Source organism: Electrophorus electricus, chromosome 16, assembly GCF_041902795.1.
Source record: "Electrophorus electricus isolate QZ-2024a chromosome 16, ASM4190279v1, whole genome shotgun sequence".
Taxonomy (NCBI): domain Eukaryota; kingdom Metazoa; phylum Chordata; class Actinopteri; order Gymnotiformes; family Gymnotidae; genus Electrophorus; species Electrophorus electricus.
In genome coordinates this window covers 18,104,311-18,128,550 of record NC_137512.1, presented here as the reverse complement: position 1 = coordinate 18,128,550, position 24,240 = coordinate 18,104,311, and the positions used below count along the sequence as shown (strand labels likewise).

The 24,240-nt window shown below is 41.4% G+C and overlaps 1 protein-coding gene across 6 annotated transcripts; it reads left to right on the top strand.

Moving 5' to 3' along the window:
- The first annotated feature begins 1,599 nt into the window (after nucleotides 1–1,599).
- Nucleotides 1,600–24,018, top strand: gramd4b (GRAM domain containing 4b). Of its 6 annotated transcripts, none has more exons than XM_081699013.1 (20): nucleotides 1,601–1,889; nucleotides 6,581–6,788; nucleotides 9,639–9,759; nucleotides 13,837–13,957; nucleotides 14,053–14,111; nucleotides 15,523–15,658; nucleotides 16,754–16,779; nucleotides 16,998–17,089; nucleotides 17,400–17,491; nucleotides 17,699–17,747; nucleotides 17,866–17,937; nucleotides 18,035–18,078; nucleotides 18,358–18,467; nucleotides 18,662–18,816; nucleotides 19,091–19,108; nucleotides 20,609–20,756; nucleotides 20,925–21,018; nucleotides 21,126–21,216; nucleotides 21,308–21,376; nucleotides 21,472–24,018. In XM_081699013.1, the coding sequence occupies exons 1-20, from the start codon at nucleotides 1,879–1,881 to the stop codon at nucleotides 21,586–21,588; spliced, it is 1,833 nt and encodes a 610-aa protein (XP_081555139.1). In that variant the 5' UTR covers nucleotides 1,601–1,878; the 3' UTR covers nucleotides 21,589–24,018. The 6 variants fall into 6 exon arrangements, 5 of the variants coding, with proteins under 5 accessions (XP_081555139.1, XP_026869693.2, XP_026869695.2 ...); XM_027013892.3 differs by having other exon boundaries at nucleotides 20,606–20,756; XM_081699014.1 differs by lacking the exon at nucleotides 1,601–1,889 and adding an exon at nucleotides 4,080–4,211 and having other exon boundaries at nucleotides 20,606–20,756.
- The last annotated feature ends 222 nt before the right edge of the window (nucleotides 24,019–24,240 follow it).

Sequence of the window (24,240 nt, the reverse complement as noted above, 5' to 3'; positions counted from 1 at the left end):
AGGAAATATTACATAACAGTAGTTCTTAAGATAAGTAACGCGTACCACTGGTGGTGCGCGGGTGGTACGCATGCTCCCTCTAGTGGAAATAGCATCGGTCATAATAATTGGAGAGCCAAACGTTTTCTAAGGTGGGAAATGGAATTAAAATACCATGCTGTTACAGGTTGTCTTCTACTACAGCTTTGAACCAGCCCAGTAATTGATAGTAAAGAGCAAAGCTTCATCTTGCAGGACCTCTAAATTGTAAATGGGTTTTAGGTGAACTATGGTACAAAATACGGAACCCCAGAATTAATGTTAGCATGTTGTAAAGTTTTTTAAAGGATTAAATTCCATTATCGCACTCCTGTGTGTCAGGTTTCATAACTCGAGCCATTATGATACAACCAAAATTATTTGTGTCTGAGCCAAAGAATGACATAGGCGTTTGTCAAGGAGCCGCTGTTTTGTACTGAGACCAGCATACCACATAACGACAGCACTTCAGCTTTGAACTACTTTACTATAAACTGACTTCAGTATAGCTCTGTTCAGCTAGCCAGTGACATCTACTAGATTTGTTCTTTTAAGGAGTCTTAGACAAGGCTGCATCCTTGCAGCTTATATTTTTGGTGGTTACACAAACTATTTAAAATAAATTTCTTATAAGGTATAAATATTTTCGTCAAAGAACTGAAAATTTGTCAAGTAGCTGATGACACTGATATTTCTTTAAAATTATATGGAAGTTAGAAAGGAATTAATGATTTTTTTCTAGAGCCTCGAAGTAAATGTTAACAAACATGAGCTGTTTCCTTTCATAAATATAAATACTATTGAAACAAAAAATATACCAGTTAAAGAGACCGTTACATATCCTGGTATTAAACTTTGTAAATATGAATCTTTACATGGCTCTATAAACTCTCAACAATCTCATTGTTGCATGCACTAAAAAGAAGTGTAATGCATGGTTGCAAAAAGATCTGTGTTTTGTAATCTAAATGTGAAGTGCTTTCAAGAGTAGCTTACATATCACAGGCTTTCTGAAAACATAGACATACTAATAAATTACTTTGTGTGGAAAAACAGGCCATATTATTATTTAAAGAAGAATATTATATCTAATCTTTATGAATATGGTGGTTTTAATGTACATTAAAAATAAAATTTTAAGATAAAAAGACTTTTAAAAGCCAACTCTTCACTATGAAAAACTTTCCTAAATTATTTATTTGAACAATTTGGAGGTTTAACATTTCTTTTGAAATATAATTTTGATGTTAACATGCTATCTAGGTACCACAAACATGCTATCAAAGTACCACAAACAAGTGCTATAAATTTGGTGCATTGCCTATAAATACAGATTTTCTCCACACAACATTTACATTTGGAATAATAAATACATTACTAATAAATACTTATTACTCATTACTTATATATACACAGTACAATAAACAAAGGGTATTACATAGAAATAACAACAAATTAATCCAATTAAGTCAGTTTTCAATCTCTTGAACTCACTTGTACACAGTGCAGCGTCACATTCAATCCGGTCCGTGCCACAACAACGCATAAAAGTTCCACTTGTTACAGTGGTTCCTTTAAGACCACCTAGCTGTCATTGACGAAATTTCCTGGTGTGTGAAGCCAGCGTCTCTGAAAATTAACGGCGGATTGAAACTGATAATCATATGGTGGTCTTTAGCTGGCAAGCAACCGTATCTTTGGTGGAATTCGGTGAGCACATTGAAACTTGCAGCTTTAGCCAGTATTTATATGGAGAGTTTCTATTCAAGTGTGCAGAAGGCGGGTATCTGAGGATTCCATTGCGAGCCCATAGCAGGTTTTGGAAAGGAGCAAAAGACGGATATTTGGGCGTCCTTGTTAATGAAACTTAGGTAAGTAACTAAGAAACTTTTTTTTTAGCCAAGAAAGGTATTTCTCCACACCATTAATGTTATATCGTGTCTGAAGTGTGCGATGCCTGTAAAGCGCTATAGTTACTTTGTTTGAACCACTTCAGTAGCTAACGTTACATTTTTTAAACTCTTGCCTAAATCTCTTGTGCCCCGTTGCATTCTGTTTACATCGTTCGTCGACATCTTAATCGTACTGTCTTGTTTATGCATTTGTTCCTCCGTTGACAGTACTGTGGTGTCAATTTCACAGTTTCACGATAACTGCTGTCAACGCTATTAGATTAAGGCTAGGTTGCGCGTGTTTTATGAAAAATATTACAGTATAAGCGCATCATTCATTAGGTCTGTAAATAATATGGAAGACAGACTTTAAGAAAACGGACTTCTCTAGTTTGTCACTTCGAGCTAGACGACTGAAATGACGTTATCCTGATTCTAAAACAGACTTGCCATATACACAAAGGCCATTGTAGGATGGGTGTACCATGACAATGCATCGACCTAGAATCCGTCGCACAGTGGGGAATACCATCGGGGGGTCAAGGCCTCGCTTATTACCAGTTTTTTCAGCTACGCCGATTAGATCGTGAAGTAATGTAAACATGAACGCCCCCTTTTTTTTGCTACGTGAACAGCTTGTGTGTATTTATCTGTAGCTTGCCAGAATAGCATCTGGTCACGGTGTGATAAGTAGGTCTATTTCCTCCTAAAGACACGGTCACATCAATGGTTTGGCCACAGTAAACAAAGTTATGCTGTACATTATATAGCTACAGCGGTTTACTGGCATTATTTTTCCACTACGTTGAGTGCCTTAGGTATGAATTCAGAAACGTGAAAGACAAAATGGTTTTACTGTGATAATGTACACCGCCCATTCGCCATCATATTAAGGCACCCAAGAACATTCGTATTGGACGACGAAACAGGCGTCAGTTTGGTGCATAAAGCAGTCTTAATCTGATGTTTCAGCTCTAAATAAAAAACATAGGTTTCACATGCAAAAAAAAAAAATAAATAAAGAAATAATTTTATATATATATATATATATATATATATATATATATATATATATTTTTTTTTTTTTTTTTTTTTTTTTTTTCCCCCCCTCCATACATGCATACATACGTGTGTGTGTGTGTCTGTGTGGACATTCAGTGATATTCTGATATTCTGATTCATGTGGCTTTCCCAAAGTAAGGACTGTGAAGATGTGAAGGAAACATGGAAAGATGTGAGAACCTGGAAAAATGGAGATTGAAAGAAGAAACAGATAGAATGTGTAAGCATAACACCATGGTTGTTCCCATAGTAATAGGAGCATGTGGGGCTGTGACCCCCTAAGCTGCAGGAGTGGCTCCAACAGATCCCACAAACGATGTCAGTCTCAGTCCAAAAGAGTGCAGTCCTAGCAACAGCAAAAGTACTGCTCCATATCCTCATACTCCCAGCTTCTCTGGTGGAAGGCCCGAGACGTGGGTGAAAAGACCACTAATCTGATGAATTAATTGTAATTTGTTAATGAGAATCATACAACAGTAGTGCAGCTTTTAGCTTTTCAGACTTTATTGCATGATTGTGGGATCATTTTAAAGCTTCCTTATGAACAATGGGATCCAGAACCAGTGATTGTCGTCATAGTCTCAATTACATGTATAAGGCTTTATGCAGATTTGGAGGTTGTGTAGGACTGTGCTCTTGTTAGTTCAAGCAGGTCATGGGTTACTGAGGGGCATTCATCAATAAACTGTGGAAATTTGACACCCTGTTAATCTCCATCACTCAAAGGGATCACTTACCTGAGTAAAGAACAGTGTGTTTCCGAGGTTTCTGCATGAAATTCCCGTCTTTCCAAAAGACTGCTGTAACCGCAGCATTTCAACAATAGTGAACTCTCATGGATGCCAAAGATTTCAATATTGTGACTCTAAGCTCCAAATGTTTTGGTAGTCATTAAACAGGGTGGAAGGCTACACTCAGATGTTGCTTGGAGCTTTATTATATGTCAAGAATAAACTGACCCATTCTTAAGATGTTTAGTTGCATTCATCCAACCAAGGACGCTGAACAAACTCTTATCCATCATCGACAATGCCACACCTCCTCTACATGTTACCACCATCAATCAGAGGAGCTCTTTAAGCTACAGACTGATACAGATGGGTTGTGCCAAAGAGCTGCATATCAGATCATTCCTATTCACTGCTATTAGCCTCTATAACGAGTGACCTTACAGCAAGGACAGTTACCTTACAGGCAGGCCTGCACTGACCTCCTGCTGCTGCACTGATGGTTTATAGGGTCAGTATCACTAGTACTGTTTAGCACTTTTCTTTATTCTTTATTCTTTTCTTTATTCTCCAACTTGCAGTATATTACTTTTGAATTTTTTTGTAAATATGATAAGCTACACACTGTGTTAGTACTCTTAAAATACTGCTACTTTTATTATGCTCTAAATTGAGAACCCCTGCTGCTCATTTATAACACTGTTATTGAGCATCTTTTTTGTACTCTTCCAAGTTCTAATTCAAGTGCATTGGAAGTTATAGTGCATTTTATCATTATTATTTCTTTTTAGCTTATTGCAAGGTATTTAACATACATTGGTTGTGTTTACAGCTTTCTGTGTATGTTATTGTACATCTTTTATTCTGGAAGTCATTTCTATTTAAACAAGTCACAAGCTCAGGAAAACCACTATCTGCTTATTAAAGCCTCTTGTTTGACTTTAGGGAAGATAAAGCTTGTTGGAATTTGTACAGGTCAGAAAATTGACAAGTGGCAGGCTTTTTTTGATTATTGCAAAAACAGAGGTTCTCTGTTTTAAATTCCTGTGATAGTTTCTTGTATGTTGGCATATCCAGAGATGTGTTTGTTTCGGTTTCACAAGTACAGCAAATGAAAGCTGTCAGATCTGTGGTAATTATGGGCTAGAGCGTTTCCTTATTATGTTATTATGCACTAAAGTACACAAAGGATGCTATACTTTAGTTCATTTGGTCAGAAGAGCCAGATTATATTTTGCAACCAATATTTTGTTTATTTACAAATACATTTTGACCTCCAAGAAAGCCTGTTCTTTTTTATTTTAGGCTTTAACTTTTTCGACAGCGCCTGTTTTTCTGGCTGTCCTGCTCTTTTCTCTGTGCTTTGTCTTCTATCATCTTCTTTGCTTTTCTGTTCAGGAAGCCTGTCTGTTAATGAATTCTGGTCTGTTGCCCTGTCGCCGGCCTTTTTCCTCGTTCGGGAGATTGCAAAAGAAGGCCGTTAGTGAACGGGCGCTGTCATGATGATAAATAGTGCGGCGGCCAGGATACAGGAGCCGTGGCGTAATGCTGGCTCGTCTGAGGGCGCTCCCCCTACGCTTTGTTCCCAGCCCTCCTTTGTTGGTTGAGCCGCTGAGGTGACTAGCACATCGGCATGGCAGTGGCATTCTCTGTTCGCCAGGGGCTGTCAACTTCTCAAAAGCTCTCGAGATTTCTGCAGACTGTAATTCTGCAGGATGCTTGCAGCTGCGATTGCCCAGCCACATCTGTGTTACCGCAAACCATGCAGTCAAGTGGGCAAGATCTGAGCAAAGCTGTGTGTCGATTTGTGCTTCAATATTTCACCAGAGATTTTTAAAATGTAATATTCAAAAGTCTAGAAAATCTATAAATATCATAACCTCTGAAGGAAAGTACCACTGTGTATAAGTACCAGCATGTAAATTTACAGCTATTTGGTGGTGTCAAGACCTGTTGGCATAAATAATATAGCATTTATTAACAAACTGCTTGGATAATTACTACAAAATGGAGTAGGCAGTAGTAGGTAGTTTAGAGGGTATTGTGACTCTCATTTAGAAGCAGGAAGTATTTCATGAAATCAGCTTTTTTTCACTACTCAGGCCATGCTGTTCAACCCAGAAGTGGGTGTCCCAGAGACTTCAAGTTCAAATTCAAGAGGTTTTATTGTCATTTCAGCTATATACAAGTACACAACAAAAACGAGACAATGTTCCTCCAGGACCATGGTGCAACACAAAAACAACAGTGCAACAGACAACATGCTACACAAGTGCAAACAGTCCAATATAGTGCAAAATGTCATTAAAAGGCTTAATGTCATTAAGGCTTACAGTGTGCCCAAGGGCCCTGAAATAACTTGCATTTGCCTTCTTTCTGTCTGTTCCTCTTTTGTTTTCATATGGTCTCACAACTCTTTCTAGTAACCAAGTCAGGCCTCTTCAGTTCCAGAGCTCAGTAATCTGGTGCTGGAGAAACTCTCCTGGGAGAGAGAGGCTAGCTGTAAGGTGCCAAGAGAGGATGTCTTTGTCACACTTCGTTAGTGGACTCAGCTGTTCAGAGAGTGTTTCATCCTGGACTGGGTTTCTGTTTTTATATGTTGTGTTCATGGGCGTGTCTTTTTCTGACATATCATTTGTACAACGGTGGGTTAAAGTATGATAATGAAACACACTGAGTAAATGTGTGCCATGGGAACATGGGGGCAAGGTCATTACATTTGCAGTTGACACTGAGACTACACCACGTTGCTTGTTTTCTAAGAAAAACCTTTTTATGGTAACCCTTTTGCTTTATCTGCAGCTTTACACTCACTCCTCATTGCTCATTACACCTTATTATCACTGTTGTTTACTGTTGTTTTCTTTGTTTTCCCTGTAGGGTTGCCATCCAGAATGCTAAGATAAAGGCACGGAATTGTGTCCTGAAAATGCTAAAGCGGCTGGACAAGATAAGGTTCCGCGGACAGAAGCGTGATGAGTTCCTGGACCTGGCTGAGTCGCCGAACGCCTCAGACAGCGAGTGCAACGATGAGCTCCTAACCAAACCCCGGCCCTCAGTCAAAGATGCAGAAGAGTTGCGGGATCCTGTAAGTGACCTTCCTGGTGGGGTGGAGCTTTTAGGCTGAGGATTTTCTGCTTATAAAAATGCTCGTCCAGCACTCTAGTTGGCAAACAGCGTTTCAAGGGTTGCTGAAGTTGAATTAGCGTAATACTGAATTGGCACTATAATAATCACATTTTCATAGGAATGGAGTCATAAAATAATATTTTAGTGCTCACATTATATTACAGCCACAATATTGTTGTAGCAAAACTCTTAATTGGAGTTGTATTTGAGTAAGGGAATCTATCCTAAAGCAAGCTTTTTTTAATTAAAAAATGAGTAACTTTATTCTCATATCTGGGGATGTCCAATTACATGTACCAAAGAACTGGGCTCAGGGAACTTTCCTTCTATACTCCTGAGATAACAAAGCAATCATTTCCAGTCATAAGCTTATTCATAAGCTTATTTAATTTCTCAGTGATACTTAAGTCAACTGAGCTTTATTATACTTTTTTTCACTTTTAGCTTTTCTATATAAATAAATGTAACTTCTTTTTTCTTTTTCTTTTCTTTTTCAAAACACTCTCCTGAGATGTTGGGTCTCGGGGTTTAATAACACCATTATTATAGTTTCCCTCTACTTCCATCTACTGTGTAAAGCACTGCCCATACATACTGTGCTCATTTGCCAGTTATTTGAGTTATTTGTTCAAGCAAGTTGACTCAAGGGTTTGAATGAAGCCGCCTTCTGCACCACCACAGGGTAACGGACCTTCACACTGATGTTCATACCTTCCTGACTTTGTTAAAAGCCTAAGAGCCCTGAGGCCCTTGACATGAGTGTGAGAGGACTGTTGGAACTTTAGAGTCTGCTAGCTTAGAGCAATTGGCCATGAGGCTCAGATATGAGCTATTATATTTGAAGCCATTTGCACAATATATGAGTGAGACTGAGATTTATTGAACATCAAAGACTGCATTGTGTAATATTTTCAGAAATATGCATTAAAAAAGATCCTAGATCTGAAGCTCATACAAGATGAGGGACTAAATAGGTACTTTTTCTAGGGGTAGTTTTTTCATGCCCAAATGAACTATAGTCAGTGATGATTTAATGAGTTTCTTCAGATAAGAAGCGCTGATGTCACGGAACGCTCGCCTCCCCCGAGTCACGTGGTTTGACCCACCACGTGCAGTGGGAGGGTTGTGTTGTTTGTAACCACACCTGCACACACCTGCACCCTGTTCGTCTAAATGTATATAAACCCATGTCAAAGTGTGCTGGGTGTTGGTTATTGTCGGCATAACGTTAAATGTAATGTGTGTCTATTAGATGTATTCTTGTGTCTCATGTTTGTTTAGCGTTAACCTTTTCATGTTTCTTGTCTGTGATAAGTGTGAGTGCCTTTGTGTCTTTAAACGTTAATAAATGTTCGTCCCAGTTGGAGGAGTCTGTGCGTCCTCCCCCTCGCCCTACGGCACTCGGGCCACCGCACGTTACAGATGACCAAATTAACCCCACTGAATTGATCAATTTAGAGCTCACATGTGATAGAAGTGTAAAGAAAATGCTTTTACAGTAGAGTCACATTACCAATGTGGTGTTGAGCTTCCTGGCTTGGGTTGAACAGGGGTGTATTAAATTGCTCTGCTATGACATTTGGCAGTGTGTGTGAATATATTGTGTGTGCTGTACTGTGTGTTTTTGTTGCACCACCTCCCATCACTGTACTGCTGTGTGTGCTCTGCAGTGACAAAGTGGACATCACAGGACATCTGTGAAGTGTCAGACACTAGAGAGGCACTGTCATAATGCAGTGTTTGGACTGTAAAAGTAAACCAGATTGCATTGACTCCACCCAGAGCAGCTTTTGAGGTTGCGGAACAGGCTCAGTGACAAAACGGACAGGTTTCTTAATGATCCTCATACGTCTTCTGCCTGCTCCTGAAGCTTTGGGTTAGAGCCTATCACATAAGATGCAGACAGCCAAACATCCAAGTACTTTCTGCCAAAATGTCCGTTTGATGCACTGTTTTGCTTGCATTGCTGCTTCCTTTTGTTGGAGTTAAGTCCAGCTTGGTGAGAGAGCTCTTCTGTTGTTATTATTACACGGTAAGAAATCTTATGTTTGCATATGGCATATTTTTATATGGCATATTTTTAAATATTTGTATTTTTTGTACAAGGTGTGTGTAGTGTCCAGAGTGCTTTGAGCCACTGTCCTCTCCCTGGAAGAGACTGAAGAGCTGAGCTTGTTCCAGACTTGCCAGATCTGTTAACTAATCATGGCGGGTCTTTACGAGCTCCTTAAGGGCGGAGGCTTGGGCACTGGCTGCCTTGGATATGGCTTCCCCAGGGCCTTCCACTGGTGACCTCACTCTGGTTCTGGCAAGTGCTGGTGATATCGTATCTCTAGCAGGATGATGGTTTAGTGCTTGGATGTGTGATTTACTGATTAACTGAGCTGTAATGGAGAATCTTTCAGGTCACGAAGGCCAGGGTGGCTTACAAGAAGATTCTGGAAAGCAAGACTCTTGTTAGTTTTTGTTAATAGTGTAATTGTCATGCTCAAGCAGTCATGTTGCAACTAATACTGGACTGTTCTGGAAGTCAGAAACTTGTTGGATTTTGTGGAAAAATGTCACGATCTTATAGTAATTCTTGTGCTGTTTTTTGTCAGTTTCTCTCTTTGAGGTGCTCTTTGCAAACAGTAATGCAGCCAAAATGTTTGTCACTTAGCCTGTGATTAGGTTCTCAGCTGGGCTGTTTATTGAAGGTGTCCTTGTTTTGTTTGTTTTTACATGTGGCTATTGTTTGTTGTTTCCTGGATGTGTCTATAATTGCAGTGCATAATCTTACTGTCTTGCTTTTTCTCTGTCTTGTTTTCAGGCTCCTACAGGGTCCATCGCTATGGCTGCTGCCATTCAGGACTACCAGAGGACAGAGGCAGACAGGCTCAATGAGGTCAAGGGTCACCTTGAGATCGCTTTACTGGAAAAGCACTTCCTTCGTAAGTAGTGTTTCAGAGTGTCTTTTATGCTGCCACCACTGGAGCAGAGCTGGAGAATGAGCCTTCACTGATCTGTGATCAGTTATGACATCTGATTGAATAAGCTCTTATGACTTTTGTCACTAGCAAGATGTCCTGTTACTTTGACATCCTGTCAAAACCTCCATGTATACTAACTGTAGTTATCACCGAAATAAAATAGAGTCTAATGTCAGCACAGTCGTATCTCTTTGATCTATTATTTAGATCTCAGAAATGGTGTTTGTGAAAATACTGAGGATGGCTCAGTTCATGAGTAGGCTTTACTAGTGCCAGAGCTGCACTATGTGTGTTTGGGTGTGGGAGTGTGTGAGAGAGAGGGAGTCCAGTAGCTGGTGCTTTAAATCATTCTGAGCTTGTCACCTCTAGTAGGATCTGAGTATTCTATTTGCATTTATTTGCTGTGTGTGTAGGGTAAGCTTTGTAACTTGTACATATTTACCATCTTTGTTTAGATCATCCTTTCACTGGTTAAAAGGTTGATTGCACAATTAATCACATAAACATAAACAGAGAATTTTTTAGCCATTTCTTAAATGCACTGTAAAAGGTGATAACATCTTGTACACTACAACATTCTAATTGGTGACACTTTGATGGCTCATTGACCACTGAGTATGGTAGGAGGCCACTGGTTCTAATTTTAGAGAGTGTATGTGTGTGTGTGTCTGTGAAGCTCATGGGTGCTGCTGTACGGGAAAGCTACAAAGTCCAGAGTAGGATCTTCACTTTGCTGCCTGTGTAGGCAAGGCATATTAATAGGCTGTTACACAACACAAACCTCTCTGTAAGGTGGGTATTGATGAAATGCTGGGGTTCTGTGGTCTTCACTGCAATGCTGTTAGGGCAGCCTCGAAGCTCTGCACGAGGACATGTCGCTCAGCCATCCTGTGGCGATGACGTGGTTGTGGTCATTTCAGGTGATTATTACGGTAGGCTGGGAGTATTTTAGTTTACGATTCTTGTTTATTAAACAAATATATATTTCTTATAGAAGTGCCTAGTAATAAAATTATTTAATGGGACCATTACAAGATACTTTGAGTTTCATTCACCACAAATAGGGTGGTTAGCATTAACTGCTGCAATTGTGGTGATTGCTCACAAAATTTCATTTGATTTGGCTGGGCTGGTCATATGATTAGCCTCAGCTCTTGTCTCATGTATACATTTTAGGTCATATGATGGATTCCTTGGAAATCAGTGCACTCAGTTCTACAGTAGAACACCAGTAACTATCATCCACTCTTCACAAATTTATTGGTTCATCTTTTTCGCACTTTCACGGGAAGCACTACATTTCAGTAACTATGGACGTGCCAGTGATTCACTCCAGGACACTAGACATGCAATAAGTCATGCTTTTATCCTTCTTCTTCCTGTACCGGACAGAATTCTAGCTTCAGTGGAAAAAGCCCCTTTAACCTAAATGGAAAATGTTCTAGGAAACTTTCCCACTTCAGGCACCGTCCAATCACGGGGCCTGGTTTTGTATTACCATAGTCATGTTGCTTTGCCAGTGACAGGCATGACTGACCATGCACACTGTGAGCGCACATTGTCTCTCAGCTAAAAAAGGCTTATGTAACACTCGCTTAATTGCATTAGCCATTGGGCCATTCATTCGCATCTTCTCAGCCTCGCTTTCATTCCTGGCTGTGCAGAGTGCTCCACAGCTGCATGGTGCACATCAGAGAGGGAGTTGCTTGCAGTGGTTTGGCTACTGCTGAGTGTGCAGTAGTGACAGTGTTCTTAATCCTCGGGGCAGACAGCAGGGCAAGTTTTAACTTGACAGCTCAGCCTCGATCAACAAGCTTCGTGTGTGACAGATGCTAACGACCAAAACAGCTCTTGTTCCCCATAATGTCATATTACAACATGTATGGTTTTCGTTCTTCACGATTGACTGTGTATTCCTCTAACTACTAACACAGAGCCACCATTTTACCTGAGGTTTTAGTTGAGCTTCCTGTAAGTCTGCTGTAGAGTGTGAGTGAAAGACACTCACCAGCGTTGCCAGACACACTGAAATCTATCCCAGTAATTCTTCCCTTGGGTGGTGTTAGGACTGGCCCTAGTCCCAGCCATCCCTGACTTTTGCCCTCTGCTTGGCAGGTATGCTAACATGGCAACAGGAGTCATGGCAGTCGTTGTTCGAAATGGAAGATTCGCATCTCTTGTTTCTGGGAGGGGGCAGAGGGTGTTGCTGGTAACTCAGCCACATTGCTGACCCCGCTCAATATTTACAAGCTGTTACTGTTTCAAGAGTGCGTCAGTGGTTGTATCTTAGTGTTGCTGGCACTTCTGCCTGTCAGGGTAGCAATTGCCTGTCCTCAGTGAAACACAAGCCCCTAAGGTCAAATGCAGGGCTGACAGGAATACACATTACCAGCCAAGACAGCAGACACAGCTCTCTGCCAAATCAATAGGGCAAGTGCATGAATCAAAGTTGATCTAGTTTGATAATAATTTCTTTGGTATAAATGGGATTTCACTTGTGGGCAATTATTGCAAATTCATGCATGTTTAAAAGCGTTACCTTCAGGAAACGCTAAACTGGATGCTCCAAAATCTGCTAGAAAATGGCAACACTGCTGTCACATGCGGCTGTGTGCCAGAGGGGCTCTCTCCCACTGGAGTATCACATGCTCCAATGTGCTTCAGGCTCCTGGAGTTCCTCCACTGTGTGCAGAGTCTGGCTCTTGCCTGAGCAATGGCCCCCCTCTTAGTTCCTTTCAGACCCTAGCTGGACTGCCATACTGAATGGGAGATGCTCTCCTGGCACTGCCTCTGGCCTGGATCTGATGGCAGCATATTCTTTGTAAATAGGTGAAGGTGAATGTTTGACCAGAAGCCACAGAGGCACTACTCAGTGTGGTAACCAACTTAGAATTCTACCCTTATTCAGCAGGAGGGACCACACTTGAGCCCTTAAATTAGCACTGCACAGTCTTGGCACTGCACAGTTCAGCCTTCTTCTCTGGTCCAACATGTCCAATTGCATTCATGAAGGGCGTAAAAATGATTGGTGTCGTGCCACGCCCTGGTTTGGCATGCACCCTGCCAGAACTCAGTGTCTCCTTGTATACTTGAGCAGAGATCAATCTGTGGGTGTGTAGTGATCATAACCAATTACAACACTGTACTGGGCAATTTCTCATGTGGACAGATAAAACGGATGAGTCATTCAACAGCTCTGCCAACTTTTGGCAAGACCACACTGCACGTGTACGTCATTAAACCAGACCAGAAATATAAGATAACCAAACTCAGTGAGTGTTGTGCATAGATAATGAATAAAGTATGGTGGTCCACCATTAGACTGAGAACTAACTCATGAATTTAAGGTTTTGTTGGTTTGAAGCTCTTTAGTTCTGGTGCTGGATGCTGGGGTCATCCATGCTACACAGGCAACAAATGTCTCTCACCTGACCTCATGTCACACCAGGGGGTCTCGAGCCACAGTGAGGACAGGGTCATTAGAAAAGGCTGAATTATTGATAAGGATGGTCCAGGTAACCTTGAAGCAGGTATAGTTTGAAGAATTGGACTGTGCTCAGGACTGTGTTGGAGGGCTTTTTTAATACCTTACCTGATTGCAGCTGTGCATTTAATCAATTTGTCAGTGTGTAAAATTGAGTGGATCCACTTGGGATAGCATTTTGGGGTTTTTTAAGGAAATTGTCTGATACGTGTTGGGTATGTATAAATTCTTGAATGCTATCCACACATGGCCTAAATGCAACCACTAAGGGAGTTTACTCTGTTTCAACTATGAAACAGGTTGATGCAGATTTATAGAGACATTTACACTCAAGGCAATATAGGGACTTCTCATATGTTGTACACAAGTTGACATTCAGGTGTGCATTTGCTCTTCTTTTTAACACTGTCCAGATAGGAGACAGCCCTTTGTTCTCACATGTGAAATAGTCTGTCAAGGCTTACACAGTGTGATTGTGTGGCACTGTTCCCAAAAGGTGTCAGGAATTCCCTCATCCTCTTAGCTGCTGGGTCACTGTACTCTGTCTTCCTCAGAGGAGGAGCTGAGGAAGCTTCGAGAGGAGATGAACACAGAGATGCTGAAGCAGGAGCTTGATAAGGAGCGCTCCAAAAGAGTTGACCTTGAGCACAAGCTGAATGAAATCCTCAAATCCAGGTATGAGAGGAGGAATCCATTTGATGTAGAAACAAGAGCTATGTTTATTGAGTTGGTCATATCTTCTAATGAATATTTATCTGTGTTACTTCTAGACCAGAGGACTCTCCAACTCTGCCTTTCAAAGCACAAGGCCCTTCTGCCAATGGTACAGGTGAGCTACTGGAGATGTCCACTGCTATGAAGCTGTCTAACAACTCATGGTTCTCATTGATTTGATCCACAGTGTTCTTCCAACAGAGAGCCTTATTTCAAGACTGAAGTTTATTTTATTCTGATTCTGCCTGTATGGAACTCAAACATATTGTCAACATATTTTACATAAATTGTTACCCAAATATTGTTGACTAGATAGGCCTTGAATGCTAATGTTGTGCCAGTGCTCACTCATTTTCAGGGTTATGCAGTACATTTTTTGAACGTTCCTTGCAGAATTAATAGGCAGAGTGGTGGTTTAAGTAGAGGAGCATGAACATGGCAGGCAGCTGAGTGGGAGCTAGGCAGCAGGAGAAGCATCTCAGCCTGGCTGTCTGGGCTGACCAGGAATTACGGCTTTATAACGAGTAGCGCGAAAGGCCGTTTGCTGGTTCAGTGTTTTGTTTTTTTTGTTTTTTTTTAAATAATAAAAAAAAACACTCACCATCCACTTCATTAGAAATACCTTGTACATGTTCCTTTTATTGGGTGTGCAGTTGCAGTCAGAAGCAAATTCCATACTAATAATCACTTTTGTTGGTGTTTTACGTGAGTTTTGCTTTTGTCTGTGTGCATATTTGCATAAAACCAAGAAACAAGTAACACCGATGTACAGTGTTTAATCACAAGATGAATTCACCAGCCAAGCTTCATAAACAGTGCAACATTTACATCAAATGGTAAAATGATTGGCAAGCAGTGAAATCAAGTGTAACAATTTCAGGTTGACAATGAGGGAGTGCAAAGAGCAGTGAAGGTTTTTACAGTTATGGATGGAGAGGGAGATACATAGGTGTGGCTTATAGGTGGTATGGTCAGCAGCTCAGTAGACGAATGGCTTCAGGAGCGAAGCTTCACAGATGTGATGATGTATGGGTAATGATGGCTTTGTAGCATATGCCAAAAGGACAGCACACAGAAGTCAAAGCTGTCAGGGTGGATGGCGTCTTGCAGGTGATCTGCTGTACTCCAGTGGAGCTGGAGGCTGTTTTCATGAGCAAGTTCTCAGCCAACCTCCAACCATTTTCAGTGAAGTACCTGGTGTATGCAGTTTCACTACAACACTACAGAGCTCCACCTCTTCCACTAATAACCACACCTATTTATCCAGGGAAAAAAGGATCCTCTTTAGTGAAATCAGATGCTTCTCTGCAGGGCCGGCCCAAACACCTGTAGATAGTTAGATAGCTCTGCTCTCCACCTTTTGCCACTGCGCAGTTGAAACCTTTGCAATGATGCGGTCTGCTCAGTGAAAGTGTGATGAAATCGCTTGTCCGTTGTCCACACATGTGAAATGGATATGGCAAGGCGGGCTTTGCCTCTCACTCCTTTCTGTTCCAATGCTATTGGATCTTTGTTTCTTTAAACAGTAGATAAACAGAAGGAGTCTCTGGGCTCCAAGCTTTGGAAGTGGCTGTATGAGCGCTTTGGAGTGTACATAGAAGACTTCCGCTTCCAGCCTGAGGAGAACACCGTGGAGATGGAGGAGCCCCTCAGTGCTAAAAGGTGAAGTGATCAGCATGTTCTGTGTTCTTCAGGCTTTCACACAGTGAGAGGGTGCGCTGCTGTGGTGACACTACACTGAGTTTAGTAAGCGCACAGCTATAAACACCACTGTCCACTTTGCTGCTGGTGCTTTCCTTTTTTGAACTAGATTTTTATTTTGTACAACACCAAGATCAGCAAAAAAAAACAAAAATAAAACAAACTGACAGTGAACATGGGGTCTTTCTTGGAGTTAGAAATAATCAAAAGGAAAAAAACATGTAAAAAAGTGTTTACATGTACAGTTCATTAGACCAAACGTCTAGCATTAATACCTATTGGAGGGGAGAAGAGGAGGCAGGGGGAAGGGCAGAATGAGTGTCAACAGTGTCCATTTCCTGAAAGTAACAGTCCCGTTCCATCCAATATTTGTTCCTCCTTGTCTTGGTGGGTGGGGGGTGGGGGGGGCGTAGTCTCTGGAACCAGCATTTCGTGACCTTTGTTTGTTTTGTTTTTTTTGTTGTTTTTTTTTTGCATGCAACCACAGAAACCTTTAATACGTAGGTATTGTGATATAACCAAGAATAGTCCCAAGGTACAGAGAAAAAAGACGCATCAAGAATATTAAATCCTGAATATTAAATCCCCCACATTTTCACCAAAATGTTGGATCCTTGGACAGAACCAAAATATAGCTATTGCTTTCCGATGAGTAAGAGTAAGATGATGACCCATCATGCCTGGTTTTGTTTTTGGGACACAGTCACTCTCACAGCAGCTCAGTAGAGCTGGAGATCCACTACGGAAACTGTGAGGCTGACACTGAGATTGTTATCCATTACTGTAATGTACACCGAGACTCTCTTAAAATCATTTATAGCATGTAATGCTTCATTCTATATTTAGACTTCTAGTATTCACTTTTGAAATGTGATTGATTGTTTTTTTTTTTAATGTGCTCTGGTTTTAGTGAGAGAAGACTTTTGAATTACAATGTAGCAGCCTGCCCCCTCGTGGTGCTTTTCCCAAACCAACGTTTTCTTGCTCTTTATAGCCCAAAGATGGCTGCTTGTACTCTGGTCAATAATTAACTTTTCTTTTTTTCTCTTGTTACAGATTGACTGAAAATATGAGACGACTGAGTAAGTATAAACTTGTAATTACAGACAGAACCTAAAGTTTTGGACAGAAATGAATTGTCTATAGCTGGTACATGCACCAAATTATTCTAATATTTTACCCACACAGCTGGGAAGATATGATTCTGACTCTGTTTGTGTGTGTGTGTGTGTGTGTGTGTGTGTGTGTGTGTGTGTGTGTGTGTGTGTGTGTGTGTGTTGGGCTGTGAATTTGTTCACAGAACGAGGTGCTAAACCTGTCACTAACTTCATGAGAAACCTTTCTGCTTTATCCAGTTGGCACTCTGTCTACACATCAGCCATTGCCTTCATTGTAAGCAACACTCACACGCGCACTCACATATGGTCATATTCATATGGACATTTTAAGAAGTAAAAGAGCCATGCTTGTCAGAGACAGACCTTCAGATCCCACCTAGCCATCTGATTGTTATTTTGTTGCAGAACATTGCCAGAATATTTCATTCAACATGTTACGGTGAACTGCATTGTGAGATTTAGACTTGCAGGAATATCCGTGTCGGTTAGGGTTTCTATCGGGGCCGCTTGGAGATGCTGAAATTGCATTGAGGAGAGCTAATCTAATTTCCTCCACTTTGATTCTTCCCCCACTTTTTTCATAGATATATATGAATGCTGTGTGGCATGGATGGGCCATCCCCCTGTTTCTTTTCTTAGCCATTCTCCGCTTGTCCTTAAATTATCTCATTGCGAAGTAAGTGAATTTATCAAACCCATTTTTGCATGCCATCGTGTCTGCATCTGATTTTACAGCCTGGAACTACGTGTACCATGATTACTGACTAACAGTTTGAACAGGGCAACTGTACTTTTTTAGGCTTTATAGTAGAATTGAGTTTCTGGGCAGATTATAAGTGGTCTAATGTGAAGGCTGTGGATGACACGTTCAACTGTTTTGCAGAGGCTGGAGGATACAGTGGAGTATTGTACCTGCAGTGTCTGAGCCGGTGGTAAGTATGAATATACTCCTGCTATTGATACTGACAGTTACTTTACTAGATAGACACATGACGGATACAAAGGTTGAGAATCATGGTAGTGTGTGATGACTTCTCTTTTTTTGGTCAGGAGCCTCCGAAAGAAGATCTGACCGTTTCAGAGAAGTTCCAGCTAGTGCTGGATGTGGCACAGAAAGCACAGGTACATAACAGCCGCTAGCTAGCGATGAGGCAGCAAACAGGAGAGATGAGAGTGTGCTGGCGTTTCCTCCTTATACACCATCTCCATGTTTTCACAGAATCTGTTTGGAAAGATGTCAGACGTTTTGGAGAAAATCAAAAAGTGAGTGCATTTTAATTCCAATCTCAGTGTGTGAAGGTGTACTGTCACAGGTATCAACACATCTTCATGCACAGTATGTGAGAAAATGTGTGATGCTGCATAGATGCAAATTGTTTATAGTGTAATTTCATCCAGCTTTTGTAGGAATACATTGTTTCATTTTTTGTGTGTGTGTGTGTTTGTGTGCTTCTCCCTGTATATGTGCGTCCCCGTGTGTGTGTGTGTGTGTGTGTGTGTGTGTGTGTGTGCGCGTGCGTGCGTACGTGTGTTCTATTGCAGCCTGTTCATGTGGGTGCAACCTGAGGTCACTCAGAAGTTGTATATAGGCCTGTGGATGGCGTTCATTGCTTCCTGTTTTCTGCCATACAAACTGCTTGGCTTCTTAATTGGTAAGACATGCAGCCATTCATTTGATTAAGTGTAGCTGACTAACAGAGTGCTGGTGTCATGTGAATATTTTGGGTCACGTAGTCTGATACAGATGGAATGTTCCATTGTGTCTGTTTTTACCTGTCATCTGCTGTTTGATCTGTGTAGGTTTAGCTTATTTACCCCTGCCTTGATATGTTTCTTTAAATGGTAGGGCTATATGCTGGAATCAAGTTTTTCATTATTGACTTCATCTTCAAGAGCTGCCCCAAGCTTAGGGACAAGTATGACACACCCTACATCATATGGAAGAACCTACCGACTGACCCACAGCTCAAAGAGCGAAGTGGTACAAACCTTAACAGAAGGGTGAGTGTGTGGGTGAGTGTGGGTGTGTTCATATGTGTGTGCCTATGTATAAAATGAGACTTTTTACCACCCAAACTTTAAATTGAAATTTAAGTATTTTTATTCCAGTATTTTCTGACAATATGTTATGTAAAACATTATTTGAGTGGGAAAATATTGGAATCTCCCTGGTGTAGTATACCCCACTGGTTTAGTTTGTGTCAGAGAGATGAAAGCAGAGTGTATGTGGAGTAATAGTCTGTCCCACCTGTGCTCTGTTATCTTTTTCTCTCAGCTGTCTGGCTGTGAAAAGGTAGGGATGTGTTTGACAGCAGTGCCTGTTATTGCCACCACTGGCTGGCTCTGCGTGTGTGCGTGTGCATGAGTAAGTGTGTGTGTGTTCAGGTAGAGATCCAGACCAGTGCCTACATTTCTGCTGGTAAATGGACCAAAAACTTACTAAGCATAAATTTTGTTTGTAAAGCACTCTTCTAACCCTAACTAAAAAGCTGCTGAAACATGCTTAGTTCACCAGTATGTTTTTGTGCCACTACCATCAGAGGGATACTAGATTTTACTCCAGTGCTACAGTGTGCGTGCGTGTTCGTGTAGGGATTTGAATAGTTTTGCTATAGTAGTGAGTAGCTGAGAAAAGTGCTTTGAAATCAGAACAGCCAAGCTGTGCTTATAAATATATGATTCAAATGACTTTTCATAACAAGAAAAAAAACTAGTTTAGCAATGTAATTAGATATTAGTATTCAGATATAGGTTACACATCGGCTCTTCCTGCAACATACACATGCACTACACAGAAGCAGACTTGGCTTTTCTGGTGCCAGTGATGGTTCATGTGTTCCTGTGAGGAATTTGGTAAGTCAAAGCTTATTTTCTGTCTCTTTCTGGATGGGGTGTGTGGGGAAAGGGGTGATACAGCTGTGTTTTGTTCTTATTTGCTGTGATGAGAGCTTTCGAGTGAGAATCCATTTGGAGTCAGAATCCATTTTCAAAGCAGATGTTGGGTATATCGTGTAAGATGTGTATTTTATATGGGGACTTGATGTCTGGAAATCTACCACTGTTTATTAAAGGTTAAGACATAGTCAGCATGTAAAATATGCTGTTAGGTTTTCTTGTGGTTTCTGTGCACCTGCAGTGAAAATGTCACTTCTTTAATAACAGATCTGTAGCCTCAGACATACTTCCTTTGCTATAAACATCCAGGGTGGATCAAAATGGTTTTTGGGTGCTCTTGTGACAAATGCTTGGTTTTAGAATTACAGAAATCAAACAGTTGACACATCATTAACCATTTTAAGATCCTCCGGATACTGCCTATAGATGCCCTTTCTTCCAGTTAACACTGGAAAATTCTTTGAAGTAAGTCAGTGTCAGTGTGCCTGTGCTATTTAGCTTTGCTAAAGCAGGGGTGCGTGTATGGCCCCATGGCTTTGCGCTTTGCACGCCTCCACCACACCTCCCCCACCTTCCCACTGATGACTCGTGGTCACAGAGGAATGAGCGTGGGGCTCTCCGCCCCAACACCTGCAGACCTGGCCAAGGAGGCGTGCTGCTCGTCCCCTTTCCCCCAGTCGGTCGAGCACTACGCTGGGTTAGGCCTGCCCTGTAGTGCCTTGGCCACTGTTTTTGGAGAAAGCCAAAACAAGTCTGCGTGGAATGGTCTGTCGCCTATAGATGGAGATGAGGAGATGCCCTGAGCCCGTGTCACCACGGAGGGCCTCTGCTATCAGAACGCCTCCCTCTGCCGGATGCTCCTGCATGACTAACTCCACGTGTCTCCTTCCTGCAGCAGATCCAGCCTGCGGTGGCCCGTGGCAACCTGGCAGCTGGAGTGCCCTGTGGCATTGGCCGTGATGAGGAGAGCGGACGCCTCTACAGCACAAAGAGGGGACCCTTCCATGAAGTCTTCAACCTGTCAGAAAATGAGCGCCCCCTACCAGGTATAAGGGTGCTATGCAGCAGTTAAGACAGTATCAATGCAGTATCAATACATTTATTTATTACTGGACCTACCGTTTGCCTGATTTTATTGTACCTTTTAACATGATAATAAAATCTCTCTCTCTCTATCTCTGTCTCTCTCTCTGTGCGTGTCTGCCTGTGTTTAGCATGTGAGAATGGCTGGCGATGCTGCCTGATCAACAGGGACAGGAAGATGCCCACTGATTACATACGCAATGGCGTCCTCTATGTGACAGAACAGTATGTTTTTGCCCGTATCTACTTGCCTCTTACATAGTTCTTTTCCTTCCGGTTGAATACTCCCCTACTCAATTTTACAGGTGAGGTTTCTTTGTCTTGTCCTGTAGTTACTTGTGCTTTGAGAGCTCCAGCTCCCGGTCAACTTCCTCTAAGAAGAATAAGGTCATCAAACTCCAAGACATTACAGATATTCAAAAGGTATAGATTTTCTGTTGTGTCATGCTAATGATTATGTTGTTTCTTTCTGGCTAAGCAAGTTATTCTTCTACCTGTAAATTTGCCATACCAGTATAAGGTGTTGTCAGTATTGCCTGGATCTGGAATGGGAATTTCAATAGCGACACCATCCACACAAAAGGTAAGATACAAGCTTGCAGTTGCATATGCCTGGATATTTTAGTAGTTTTTTTCCGGATTGTGCGAATGACTCTGCTCCCCTCTGGCTCCATCCAGCCTCTTGTGTTTGGCGCCATGATTCACCGAGATGAGGCCTTCGAAGCCATCTTCAACCAGTACACCAAGATCATCGGCGCCTTCCCCTCTGTCACAGTCATGAACTCGGAGACATAGGTGTCACGGGCGTTGCAGCTGATGGGAGGGCCCTCTGCGCACCTTCACTTTCACATGCTGCCTGGAATGCTCAAGCCCCTCCTCCTGCTCCTCCCCCTCCAGCAGAGGAGGAGCCGGGCAACCAGGAGAAAAGAAAAGAATGGACTCCCTATCCCATGTCCTCTCTGTGCTGAGTTTTTAGCAATGTGTTTTAAACCCTTTTTTAAAGCCCTTTTTTGTGTCCTCCACTAGGACGCTGGCGTCCGGCATGCGACTTGTGTTTGAATTCGTCGGCTGACACTGAAATGCCCTTTTAGAACAGGAGCTGGTTCTCCTGCCTGTCCTTTGGGAACTCTTGTGTGTGTGTGTGTGTGTGTGTGTGTGTGTGTGTGTGTTTGTGTGTGTGTGTTTTTGTTTCACTTTCTAGTTCCAGTTTCTAGTTCCTCCCTACTCTCTAGTTCTTTGTTCTTTTGAATTGTATCACTTTTGACCTTGTGCAGGGAGATGCCTGGTCCTTTGTGGTGGTGAGTCCTTTTAGCAGTGAGATGTGGGACTTTTCAGGAAAGCCCACAGGCCAACACTTCCCTCTAACAGAGTGAAGCTAGAGTGGCCTTTTGCTCATGCTCTACTCTTCCCTGACCCTGGATCTCACATCACACTCGGAGATCTGCATTCATTTGAGCATTATTACCTGATTAATTTGAAAGTGTGAAACTTCTTCATGCTATGCTCGCTGGGTCATCTGTAGACAGGTAAAGGCTAGCCGTTCTGACCGAGAAATTAATTTCAAACATGGTAAGCACAAGAGCACCGCGAAGTCTTACGCATCAACCTGAGGTGCAGGAGGGTTGAAGAAACGAAGCACTGGGTCAAGCTGAACACGCCTGTAGTCTCAACTTTTACAAATATGTATAGTCATACATATCAACCATCTTTCCAGCAGCCACTTAAACCACTCACATGATGTGAAACGATCTGTATTACATAAATATGTAGACCACTTAATGGACATTTCCCTATGGTTTCTAGAATTTCTCTGTATGTGGCTTCTCCAGATCTTTAGTGCTTATTGTTTTTCAAGTGTTTTAAGATTTGTTTTATGTATATTTTGAACTGTTCTCTCCAGTGTAGGGAATTATTCTCTCCACTCTGCAGTGTAGTACATCTCTCCTGCTGCTCAGTGCTGTGACACTGGCTGTCAGACATGCACTTTACTCTGCCATACATGTTCCCCTGCTCTCCAAGGTGCACCACTGCGAGAATTTATTATTGGGTTTTTTTTTTTCTATTTTTTGGTAGGTATTTCTTTTCTTCTTAGTGCACTCCTTGTTGACACAAAGAGTGCTTTATATAAAATATCTTTTGTCAGCACATTTAGGATTAAAAGTAGACCCTTTCTTTTACTGAGAGATTTGTTTCTGGTACAATCTCTTTGAAAAATTCCACTTCCTCTGTGCACTGAAGTTGGGATACTCTTAAGTGACACTGTGCTAATCTCCTCTTTGTATGAAGGGAGGGGCATTGCTTATGTACTTGGTTCAATGCCCTTTCAGTGGATCTGGCACATTTTTCTTGTTAATTGATTGTCAGGGTCTCACTGCTGCTTTTCACTTACGCTGTCACTTTTTTAAAAACCACTGATTTAGCCCTCTCCCCTCTTCACATCAGGGTGCTGAAACTAACTTGAAATATTTTAGTGTGCTGATTGACCATAAAAGCAACCAATTAATATGACACTGAGGCACTGCAAGAAGAGAATATTAATTATGTACCTCATCTAAGACCTGGGGTTGTGAGTAATTTGGATATTTCACAGGAATCACAGTAATCACGAAGCCTCACTGGAGAGCCAGTCAGTGCTTTCAAGAAGAAGCACAGAATGTTCTGATAATTATCTGCCAAATATGTCTGTATTAGTTTTTGTGCTGTTATCCATGTCTTTTTAAATTGCTCACAGAATTTTTAGTAATACTCCATTGTCTTGGGTTAGTTTGATCCCCAGAACCAACCGGGGGCGTGAAAATTGGCCTGCCATCTTTCTGTGATTAAATGGCAATGTTTTCTTGTTTTGCTTTTATGTATGCAATGTGTTCTTTTTTTTGTTTTGTTTTTTTTAGAGGCACAATTATGGATGGCATATGTAGATAAAAATTAGTCATTAATCTGTCAAATCCTGTGTTGTGTGAAACTGATGTATTGAATGTGATCATTTTATGTTAAATCATGCTTTTCTATGTGTCTATAACCCTTTAACCATTTATTCTGTTGTTCAATTTGGAGAGAAGTCATTGTCTCACAATTGTCCAGTAAGGTGTAGATATATCCAATGATGCATATGAAAGGATTTGTCGCACACAAAAATATTTTCATGTTAAACAAACCTCAATTTCTGAAAAAGTTGTCTAATGTAAATGTGTTGTACCTTTTTGTAGTAAAATTATTTAATAACAACCTACAATCTCATTCATTATCTATTATTTATAGTTTTATTTACACTAATACTTTTTCTCCTTGATGCCCTATCCTCCCTAAAACAGCCCATAAGTCTTATACCCTGAACGATGGCTGCCCTGAAAGCTTTTAGCATGTTTGTTTCCCATCTCAAAGATCTGGAAGGGAACAAGAAGGAAGGTTTATTTTATAGTTCAGTGCTATAATCTGTATTGACCCTGC